The sequence below is a fragment of the Carcharodon carcharias genome, chromosome 6 (genome assembly GCF_017639515.1).
Source record: "Carcharodon carcharias isolate sCarCar2 chromosome 6, sCarCar2.pri, whole genome shotgun sequence".
Lineage (NCBI taxonomy): Eukaryota > Metazoa > Chordata > Chondrichthyes > Lamniformes > Lamnidae > Carcharodon > Carcharodon carcharias.
Genome location: NC_054472.1, coordinates 46,890,825 through 46,903,018, shown reverse-complemented (window position 1 = coordinate 46,903,018; position 12,194 = coordinate 46,890,825). Strand labels below are relative to the sequence as shown.

Genomic DNA, 12,194 nt, shown 5'->3' with positions numbered 1-12,194 from the left:
TCAACAACAAATAAAGATGCTTTCCCCACAACTTTTATAGAAAATACATCCCCAAAGTTATGAAATAAACTGTACTAATCAAGTGATAACAGTAGCTTTTTTACTATTAAAAGATGCATGCTGCAAGAAGGGTAAGAAGTTTAAGTTATTTCCTCAATGAAACCTCTAGAGAATAATGGCATCTACAGGTCCACTATCCAAAGCCTAGCTGTGCAAAAACCTGAATTTTCCAAAAACTGGACAATTTCTCTCGAGGGATCTGGTTGCTAATTCTGAAACAGAGTTATCGCAGGAAGAGGCCATTCTTGGGCAGATACCAGAGGACAGAATCAGCAACGGTTTTGCACAGACAAGAACAGAATCCATTGCCAAGCTTTAACTGACTCTCCCTGTCCCTCCCTATCCACAGACATAAAACTGCTTGTTCCACCAGTAGGATAGTCAGGGATTCTCTCCGCAAGGGTCTGCAGCCGCGCAGAACTCACAGTTAGAGTCTGAATGACGGAGCTGTATTACATGTCCTGTAAATGAAGCTGAACCCATTAATTCCTTCCAACAAAAACTGGGATCTACCTGTATTTATTTTCACCAAGTCCCGGTGAACAGATCACAGGAGTGGGGGTGAGATTCTGCTGAGCAGCAAAGAGCCTCCAGCAATGCTGCTTTATGAATTGCAGATCAAGTCTCAATCCTGTACTGACAACTGACTACAAAGGGTGGGTAATCCAAAATCCGAAATATGACACAAGAGTGCTGGATTTTGGACAACGGACTAACATTTCTGAAAGTAGTTCTTCCTTCCCAGCAACATAAAGCCTGTCAACTTTCTGCACACTTGTTTTAACCATTTTTCTTTCTTATGCCTCATTTGCTTGCCTCATTCTAGCTTCAAAAGACAATCAACACCAGTATTATACACATCGGAGATTTTGGATTTACAATTCTAATTTTGGCATTTGATTATCTTCACATGTAAAACAAATCTTTGCACATCAAATTGCAACACATATACGCCATCATTTATATGACCATTAATTTTGGAATGGTCTTGAATGCTACTAAAAATTGAAGGACTTTGAAATCCAAGTAGTAATTGTGCATCAAAATGAACAAAGTCATAACATGCTGTTTAAAAAAATTGTGCGCATCCCTGAATTGGGAATCAATTTCAGTATTCAAAATAGGTAAAGACGGTACAAAACTAGTGCCCCAGGAACCCAAGTCAAGCTGAACGCAAGATACTTTACTGAAGTAAATAAACAAATAATAAGACAGACCAGAGTATAATTGGAGAAGGATTTAGCCCTATTTAAGGTGCTGTACATTCTTTGGTTGTGGTACATTCCACTCTGAAAATCAAATCATAGAAAGAAAGAATGAATATAAACAATATAAAAATCAAGTCAAACATCTGAAATCATTGCTATGACACAAAGACCATTACGAAAAACAATGGAAACACTATTTGTGGTTTCTAAATACAAGATAATTCACAAGATCTAGACCTAACAGTTTTACAGAAAACTCCAGACATCTGTCTCAACAGGCAAAACATTAATCAACTAACCAAGGAGCCATGATTGGAAGAAGACAGCTTCTTCCTGACTGTATGAGCATCATTGTGAATGGAACTCTGGTAGTGAAAGGTAAATCAAAGCATATTAACAAACATATCAGTACAAAAGCCATATGTTACAAACTTTACTCATCTTAAACATCAAAGCATGAGCATAACAGAAAAATTCTCAAAGGCTGAATTTTTATATTAGGTTTGCCATACACCAATAATTAGGAGATAATTTTTTCTACATTCATAGCTTCACCAAGTAAACTTCCTCATTAAATTTCAAAACAGAAATTGTAACACAGCTACCTCAACCTTCAAGCCTGAAGCAAAAGATTTTCAGATTAAGCAAAGTGCAGAATGTATACACAATACACTGTACATCGCTTTGTACACTAAATTTTAACACTAACTGACAACACTTAGTTTACATACAGCTCGGGGGGTTTTCTCGAGTTGAGCTGATTTATCCTTTGCACGAGATGTCATCTACAAATGCACAGATAAGGAAATAAGATGGAAGAATGAGAAACAACAGGATATAGACAGATTAATGCATGGCATCTAAAAATAAATTACGATTTTAAAGATGGAGATGCACATTTAGGCTTTTTCCTCTCTCCTCCCCTCTGCAATATATAAAAACCATATAAAAAAAGTATAATTCTTTAACCACAAAGGACACAGATTCCATTGTGACTGCCTCTGAATCTTGGTGATCAGGTTGTGTACACTTGTAGGGGAATAGCCTTTGGTACAAATGCTCACCTTAGCCAGGTAAGAATTTATGTTTTTAACCTGAGTGCTTGAACAAATCTTGCTTTCACTGCTTTTCTAAATCACTTTTAAAGTGCTGCAGTTTCCTTTTAAAAGTGAAGCATTAGAGAAAGCCAACTGAGCTCTCAAACAAGATTCATACCCAACTTACATCTTGGTCACATTTCAATTCAAAACATTATTAAACTTCATGCAAAACAATGCCAGTAAATATAAATGAGGTAAGCCAACAATCAATGTTGTTTGTGTTGGAAAAATTCCCTATAAATTGCTTGACTTGTCTTCTCAAAATGGAATTTCCGTAAAAGTGGCACACAATATGGGGTCAGTAGTTGAACTGAATGTTGGAAAATCAAAACTGAAAAGCTATTAAAAAATTGTTTAGAACAAAATATTCGTAACTGGTGGTGAGAGACTAGCACTCAGGGCCGAGCTAATGAACCACCATTAATGAGAATATATACCATTACCAATCTGCTCCTGTGCAGAACCCTTTGTTGGAAAGAAGATAAAATTAAGTGGAGGGAAATGGGATATCTAGATATCTGTGCCACATTAATTTCGACATCTCCCAAAATGTTTACATCACTATAAGTAGTGGTTGACAACAAAAAAGTTAAAACATTTGGGCATGTTAGTCAACTGAACGTAAAGACATTTTTCTTTGGCTCATGGCACACCAGAGGTTGCTCGGCACACCTCGACAGATTCTCTGTCTTTGTTAGATGTAATTTCTCTGTTAGAAGAATCACTTGGCCTTTTCTTATCCTGTAATAACTTTTTATCTGGCAGATGCACAAGCATATATTTAAATATGTAAAAAAGAGAATTAAGGGGTTTTCAAAGACAGTTTGTACAGTTACACTTATACAGGCAGAGATACATGTGCAACTTAATTATATTAATTGTCTGAGATCAAGGGGTGTGTGTTAAACCAGGAAATAAGAATAGAGTCATTTAGATCCAGTCACTAATGCTAAAGTGGATTCAGCCTAAAAGGAGGATCTAAGCAACACAGGTAATGCCACCAAATACGGCTGCAACAAATCATATTCCAAAGTTAATTCTGCCATTCACAAAATGATCAACAACTCCATCAGCCTCTCATCAAAAGATTGTATAAAATCTGGGAAACATTGCTAAACATTAACACAAAGACCAGTGCTGTTAACTTGTCAGTTATCCAAAATTTCTCCTAAATTAACGTTACCGATTTGAAGTAGTCTCAGAAACTGTTGTCAGTGATAGTTTAATTGTCAACGATTTACTACTGTTGAAATGATGATACATGCTACAGTACACATAACTTCTGTTAGCTTGTGAAATAACTCCTATGAATTCTTACTCAAATTGTTATGTAATCCTGTCTATTATTTTTGATATCCATCAATTGTTTGCATATTGTTTGAGTTTAAGTAGTGAGAATTATAATCTTACAGCTAATAACTACGTTTCTAATAACATCATAGAATGGTCAAATGATAACATTATAGCAGGAGGCTCACTGAGTATGTGCCAGCTCTTTCAAAGAGCAATCCAGCTAGTTCCACTCCCCTACTCTATCCTCATGTCCTACAATTATTTTCTCCTACAAGTATTTAGCCAATTCCCTTTTGAAGGCTACTACTGAAACTGGATCCACTCATTCTGTCAGACAGTACGTTCTAAATCTTAATCACTCATTGCATAAAACAAAGTTTTTCTTCATGTTTCCTCCGATTCTTTTGCCAAATACCTTAAAATGACCCTTCAACCACTGTTTATTTACCAGTGCTGCCCCAGTTGGAGTATTGTGCCCAATTCTGAGTACAGCACTTTTAGAAATATGTCAAGGCTCTGAAGAAGGTATAAAACAGAATTACTAGAATGTCTCCAGGTAAGGGATTAGTTACTTGGATGGACTGGAGAAACTGGAATTATTCTCCTTAGAACAGAGAAGACTAAGATGCTTATCTACTCTATCTAAACCCTTTATGATTTTAAACAGTTCTAATGTCAACTAAGTCCTAAACAAAAACAGAAATATCTGGAAAAACTCAGCAGGTCTGGCAGCATCGGCGGAGAACAAAGTTGACGTTTCGAGTCCTCCTGACCCTTCAACAGAACTTAAGTAAAAATAGGAAAGGGGTGAAATGTAAGCTGGTTTATTGAGTGGGGTTGGGACAAGCAAGCAGTGATAGGAGCAGATAACCAAAATATATCACAGACAAAAGAACAAAAAGAGGTGAAGGTGGTGATATTATCTAATAGAATGTGCTAATTAAAAGTGCAGAGCAGGACGAGCAAGGTAGCTCTAGTGGGGGTGGGGTGAAATAAACCATGGGTGGAATACATTTAAAAATAATGGAAATAGGTGGGAAAAGAAAAATCTATATAAATTATTGGAAAAAACAAAAGGGAGGGGGAAGAAACGGAAAGGGGGTGGGGATGGAGGAGGGAGTTCAAGATCTAAAGTTGTTGAATTCAATATTCAGTCCGGAAGGCTGTAAAGTCAGAAGATGAGGTGCTGTTCCTCCAGTTTGCATTGGGCTTTACTGGAACAATGCAGCAAGCCAAGGATAGACATGTGGGCAAGAGAGCAGGGTGGAGTGTTAAAATGGTCAACTTAGTCCTCTCTGTTCTAAGGAGAATAAGTCCAGCTTCTCCAGTCCATCCAAGTAACTAATCCTCCCTCCCCCAGAACCATTTGAGTAAATCTCGTCTGTACCCTGTCCAAAGCCTTGACATATATCTAAAAGCACCATGCTCAGAATTGGGCACAAGACTCCAAGTGGGGCAGCACTAGTGTTTCATACAGTTGTATCATAATTTCCAGATATTTGTACTCTATGCCTCTATTTATAAAGCCACAAAACCCATGGGTTTTATCAACTTCTTTGTTAACTTCTCCTGACATCTCCAGAGATTTGTGCACAAACACACCCATCATGCATCCCCACAGCTTCTATTGACTTCCTCATTCTTCATATTAAAATGGGTCACCTCATACTTATCTGCATTGAGTTTCATCAATGTCCTCTAAGTCTATTACTATCTTCCGCACCATTTATGATACTTCCAAGTTTTGTCATCTGAATATTTCAAACTTGAGCACTGTACCCTAAAGGCCAACTCATTAATGCATATCAAAAATAGCATTGGTTCTAACACTGAATCTTGCAGAACCCCACTAGATACCACAGATAACATCTTGTAAGTCAATCCAGTGTTTAAAACAACCCCATTTTTTCACAGCCAAGAATCAATTATAGGCCTATACTCGGCATATAAATTGCCCACACCCCACCACTTGTGCTAAAACATGCTAAACTCAGATTAGCAGTCGACCTCAATTTATCCCCTCAGAAATTAATATTTTATTTGCCTTATAGTCAGCGTATGCGATCTGTTATGAAAGACAGCTTACCTCAGAGTTAACAATGCAGGGCAGGAACTTCAATCCCCAACAGACTTTGAAGCTTTTATGCAGACGGGGAGAGGGCTGCACATGTGCAGTTCTGCACTTTTTACTTTCTTTGGATCTCAGGTGCCTGTCCAAAAAAAATGGCGTGAAAAACTCAATTCATGTGACCAGGAGCAGAACACTGTAGCAGATAAGTGCCACAGCGAGCAGGGGAGACAGGGAGAAGTCTCAAAAGAAAAATCCCAGACAAGGACAGGAACAGGTCCCAGTTAAGTTAAAAGCAGGAAGAAGGCAAAGGTGCCCCTCTGGAGCAGTCATAGCTCCAGTCGGTGTGACCCAAGAGCTGAGGTTGTGCTTGTGAGTTGGTGCTTGTGTGTATAGTCAGGAATCCAGGGGACCGAAATATCAAGACAAGATCAAAGCCCTGCAAGGTGGCCTGTCATTGATGTCATTAGGGCTGGAGAGAATCCCAAGGCAAGATCTTTGAAGGTGAAGACTGAAACCCCTCATAAGAATGTTGGGGCTTCAGTGAGATTGGTTGACTCAGTGTTACTGACGCCTGGGTTGTTCAAATATCCAGGTGTTGTGGCTTGGTTGCATCTGCCATTTATTGTGCAGTGAGTTAGAGATACTAATTTGTTTTGTCGTTCTGATCTTGCATAGCAAAGTTTATTTTTTATGTTTGTTCAAAACCCCTGGAATCTTGGGGCTTTGTTCTATCAGCAAGTGTCTTGAATTTCAAACTTCGTCTACTTTAAACAAACTTTATTAGTCCCTAACTGGATCTTAGCAACAACCTGGGGTCTGGACTAGGAACACAACAGATCAAACAGGCAATACTGTTGCCAAGAAGATGCGTGGGGGTTTAAGACATATACACAAGGTGCAGACCACACATGGTGAGCAACGAATAGAAATGGGTCCTCCAGCAAAAAGAATGGAATGCGAAGCTAGTTTAAGAGATTAAGAATTAACCAACTAAGTGCTGGTCCTACAGAAAGTGAATCTGGGGAATGAATAATGATAAGTAAGGAGACAGCAGATGAATTGCACAAGTATTTTGCACTGGTCTTCACCACAGAGGATACAAGTAACATCACAAGAATAGCTGTAAATCCGGAAATGGAATGGAGGGGGGGAATCTATGGAAAAGTAGAATCACCAGGGAAGTAGTACTAAGCAAATTGTTGGAGCTGAGGGCTGACAAATCCCCAAGCCCTGATTCATCCTAGGGTCTTAAAAGAAGTGGCGAGTGAGAGTGTTGATGCATTGGTTTGCATTTTCCAAGATTTGGGGAAGGTTCTATGAGATTGGAAAATGGCAAACATAACTCCTTTATTCAAAAAGGGAGACAGACAGAAAGTAGGAAACTGCAGGCCAGTTAGCTTAACATCTGTCATAGGGAAAATGTTAGAAGCTATTATTAAAGATGTTATGGCAGGGCACTAAGATAAATTCAAGGTCATCAAACAGAGTCAACATGGTTTTGAGAGGGGGAAATCATGCTTAACCAATTTATTGGAGTTCTTTGAAGAATTTACACGTGCTGTTAAAGGAGAATTGGTAGATGTACTGTACTTAGATCTTGAGAAGGCTTCTGATAAGGTGCCACAAAGGTTATTGGTTAAAATAAAAGCTCATGGTGAAAGGGGTAACATAGTGGCATGAATAGAAAATTGGCTAACTAACAGAAAAGAAAGGGTAGGCATAAATGGGTATTTTTCTGGTTGGCAAGATATGATAGTAGTGAGCTACAGGGATCAGTGCTAGGGCCTCAACTTTTTACAATTTATACAAATAACTTGAATGAAGGGGTTTGGTTGCTAAATTTGCTGATGATGCAAATAGGCAGGAAAGCAAATTGTGAAGAGGGCATAGGGCGGCCACAAAGGGACATAGATAGGTTAAGTGAGTGGGCAAAGGTCCTACAAGTGGAGTATAATATGGGCAAAAGTAAAATTGTCCTTTTTGGCAGGGAAAATAATAATACATATTATCTAAATAGTGAGAGATTTCAGAGCTCTGAGATGGGTGTCCTAGAGCATGAATCGCAAAAAGTTAGTACGCAGGTACAGCAAATAATTAGGAAAACTAATAGAATGGTATTGTTTATTGCAAGGTGATTGAATACACAAGTAGGGGGGCTATGCTTTAGTTATACTGGGCAATGGTGAGACCACATCTGCAGTACAGTGTACAGTATTGGTCTCCTTATTTAAGAAAGGATGTAAATACGTTAGCAGTTCAGAGAAGATTTATTAGACTAATATCTAGAATTGGAGGGTTGCCTTATGAAGAAAGATTGGGCAGGCTAGGTTTGTATCTGCTGGAGTTTTGAAGAGTAAGAGGTGACTCGATTGACACAAAGGATCCTGAGGGGTCTCAGCAAGGGGGATATGGAAAGGATGTTTTTTCTTGTGGGAGAATCTAGAACTAGGGGTCACTGTTTAAAAATAAGTGGTTGCCCATTTAAAACACAGATGAGGGAATTTTTTTCTCTCAGAGGATCATGAATCTTTGAACTTTCTTCCTCAAAAGACAGTGGAAGCAGAGTCTTTGACTACTTTTAAGGCAGAGCTAGGTGGATTCCTGATAAGCAAGGGGATGAATGGTTATCAGGGATAGGCGGGAATGTGGAATTGAGGTTAAAATCAGATTAGCCATGATCTTATTGAATGGCAAGCAGACTGAGGGGCTGAGTGGCCTACTCCTGATGCTAATTCATATGCTCATATGGTTTCAAGCTACAAGTTGTAACATCTGTGAACTTGTCAAATAACTGGCCTGCAATGAGGGATTTTGTCAGTGAAAAACTGGTGCAAAAATAGAAGGACAAGGAATTCCCACCCCAGCAAAGAAAATCCGCAAGGCCAAGTGCGCCATCAAAATAGGAACCAGCCACTGGCCTCATCTTGATATATTGGTTTGACCATATTATGGAATGAAAATTTCTACTGTTGCAGAAGGCCAAAAATTACTTAGACTACCAAAATACCTCAATGCCAAAATGTGTAAGTTTCCAGCGATTCATCAGAATTGCAAGACAAAAATACCCGTTATGTCACACGGCAACATAGATGTAACAACCCATGAATTGTGCAATGTCCAGCAGCTGAACTATGAAGTGGAAATGTTCAAAAATAGTTCAAAATAAGTAAAGTTATGGAAGGTGCGGTCAACAGATCTATCAAGTGCTATCCTTACTCAGCAATAGCCTGCTCACTGACGCTCTGTTTGGATTCTGCAGAGCCATTGAGCTCCTGACCTCATTACAGTTTTGGTCTAAATATGGAAAAAAAAGCTTAACTCCTGAGGCGAGGTGAGAGCGATTGCCCTTGACATCAAGGCAACATTTAACTGAATGTGACAATAAGTAACCCTAGCAAAACTGAAGTCAATGAGAATCAGGGGCAAAATGCTCCACTGATTGGAGTCATACCTAGCACAAAACCTTTCCACCATCTCCAAGGCACACGTCAGAAGTGTGATGGAATATTCTCCACCTGCCTGGATGAGTGCAGCTCGCACAACACTCAAGAAGCTCAACACCATCCAGAACAAAGCAGCCCGCTTGATTGGCACCCCATCCACAAACATTCACTCCCTCCACCAGTGACGTACAGCAACAGCAATGTGCACAATCTACTAAACGCACTACAGAAACTCACCAAGGGCCCTTCAATAGCACCTTTTAAACCTACAACCTCTAACACCTAGGACAAGGGCAGCAGGCGCATGGGAACAGCATCACCTGGAAGCTCCCCTCCAAGTTACACACCATTCTGACTTGGAACTATATTGGCACTCCTTTACTGTCACTGGTTCAAAATCCTGGAACTCCGTTCCTGACAGCACTGTGGGTGTACCTACACCGTATGGACTGCAGCAGTTCAAGAAGGCAGCTCATCATCACCTTCTGATGGGCAATTAGGGATGAACAATAAATGGTGGCCTAGCCAGTGACACCCACATCCCATGGATGATGAAATAAAAAAACTAGTTCTAGTGAAAACCAGAGAACTTGAGAAGATAAGATTCAGAACGTGTACTAGCCGACGGAGCAAAATTAAAGCCTATGGTAGTTTTCAAATGTAAAACCATGCTGAAAATCAAAGTCCCTGCAGGAACTTTTGTGCATGTTGATGACAGGAGATGGACAGATGAGGATAGAGTGAAGTTGTGGATTGATAATGTGTGGCCTTTGCAGAGAATGCAGCCAAATGTGTGACATATTCAGCATGTTCAGATCCCATATAACCGATGAAATCAAGAGGGGCAGCTAAGAAATAACATCCATTTTGCAAGTATACCATTGCGGCTAACATCCATAATTCAACTTTTGGTTGTGTGCCTCAACAAGCCATTCAAGGATCATGTTTGCTTTGAATGAATAGATGGATGGTTGATGGAGCAATAACCTTCACAAAGAATGGAAATAGGCATGCTACCCTGCCTGATGTTTTGTGGTTTCGCCATCAAATCACGGGATGCTATTAATGCACAAACCGTCATCAAATTGTTTTTAAAAAATGCAGAATATCTAATTCATTGAATGGAGATGATGATGATGATTTGTTGTTGAGACATGATTCTGAAACCAAAGCACCCAAATCTGATCCACAGTGGCATCCAATGATGCCATAGCCAGTGACTGAATGAATTTGACGAACTCTGTGTCCCATGCTAAAGATAATGAATTTGAATGTTTTTAAAAACAATAGTGATTGTAGAAATATTTCACCCTCAAAGCGTGTCACACTGATTTAATTTGAATTACTAAGTTTTTTTTCTCCCCTTACTTCAAAATAGCAACAACGGTTCACATTTCATATTCTGTGTACAAATTGGCCCATTTCTGGAGGAAAGGTCAACTTATGCTCAGTGATCCAGTGTACTCAGCTCAAAAAAAGCAGCCTTTCACCATAATGTGCTGTTTTCTATCCCTTAGTCAGCTTTGTGGCCATTGTGCTACTGTCCATTTTATTCCTTGGGTTTCAATTTTGCCAACAAGCCCAATATGTGATACATCACCATAAGTCCATATGCACATGCATGGTCCTCATCCACCTTTGTGGTTATCTCGTCATAAAACTTAAGTTTCCCTTAATAAATCAGGATTTATTGTTTGCAATCTCCAATCCTCTGTTTCGCAGAAGAATGGGAAGATTGTAGCCAGCTGTACCACAATTTCTACCCCCACTTCCTTAAGCAACCAAGGATGCATTCTATCCAATCCAGATGGCCTATTTTAATACTGCCACCTTTCCAGTAATTCCTCTATTTTTAATCACATCCAATATCCCAGCAGAATATGGGAACAACAAACTATTCCCCAGGAGTTCAAGATTGCCATGATTGTTCAACTTGCACAAAATGACAAGGACAAAAATCTGTGAGACAATCATAGGGGGATCTCACCACTTACTTGTGGTAACTGCTAAGGTTCAAAGTCTGACTCAGGCTGGTAAGCCACACAGCAGAGTGTGAATTGCCAGAAAGTCAAAAGTAGGTTCAGGCAAGGCAGAGGCACTTGCAGCATGATCTTCACCCTTTGGCAAATACAAGAAAACCCACAAAGAACAGACGGGACTCTACTGTGCCTTTGTTCAACTGGCAAGGCCTTTGACAAGGTCAATAATAAAGGGAAGCAGAAAAAAAAAATCCTGGCAACCACATTGCTTTGATGAAGTCCTCTTCCTTGGTAAATAGCATTGCAAAGTGCTCATTTTGTACCTTATACATGTCTCCTGCCTCCAACAATTGATCTCTATTTTTGTTCCTAATTGACCCCACCATTCCCAAGAACCTTAGCTAACTTCTTCAATGTTTCAAAAAGGTAGTTAATTGATGCACTTATTAACTTTTGAGGATCCTAATTGTGGACTGGTGAAGGAAATTAATGTTCAATCCAAACTGTTAATACAAGGTCGTGTGGTGAGCTTAGATCAGACATCATCGACTCCCAGGCTTAAACTTTGTCCGAAACCTCAGACAGGTCCAAACTGAGTTAAGCCAGGGGCTGAAGGATTCATCTGTTTCCTTGACATATATGTCAGGATATCAAAATCAAGTGTTCTCACATCTGCTTCCCTAAAAACCAAACATTTATCAGTTAGAACCTGAATTATGCGCCAAAAATTACAACATGCAGTTCACTGGGAAGCAGCTATCTTTCCAAACTAAATTTTTGATATGAATAAACTGCACCTGACTAATAACTAGGTAGCACACTTTTTTGCTTCAGGCTTCTCAATAATATTTGAATCCACACACAGTTATCATATCATGGACTCAAATTTGTTAGAAGGCAGTGAAGAGTTTTTCATATTGTAGCTTTGTACAATTCATCAAGTAGAACCAAATTCCCCACAAGAAACCTGACTAATAAATTACTTCAACAAATTATGTATTTACTTAATGGTGTCACACAGTAACACACTGTCAGGAAGA

General features: G+C 39.3%; 1 protein-coding gene across 26 annotated transcripts in view; it reads right to left on the bottom strand.

The window, feature by feature from the left end:
* Nucleotides 1-12,194, bottom strand: part of lrrfip2 (leucine rich repeat (in FLII) interacting protein 2) — a 210,193-nt gene that overhangs the window by 92,497 nt on the left and 105,502 nt on the right. For 15 of the 26 annotated variants that reach the window (XM_041189812.1, XM_041189811.1, XM_041189816.1 and 12 more), the window contains 3 exons: nt 2,000-2,053; nt 1,568-1,633; nt 1,278-1,349 (listed from right to left, as the gene is read on the bottom strand). The exons of 9 other annotated variants lie outside the window; for them this stretch is intronic. In XM_041189812.1, the coding sequence (XP_041045746.1) occupies nt 1,278-1,349; nt 1,568-1,633; nt 2,000-2,053 (192 nt within the window). Of the gene's footprint in view, nt 1-1,277; nt 1,350-1,567; nt 1,634-1,999; nt 2,054-5,747; nt 5,913-12,194 lie in introns of those variants that run through there. 2 more of the 26 variants (XM_041189828.1, XM_041189827.1) reach the window with 2 other exon arrangements.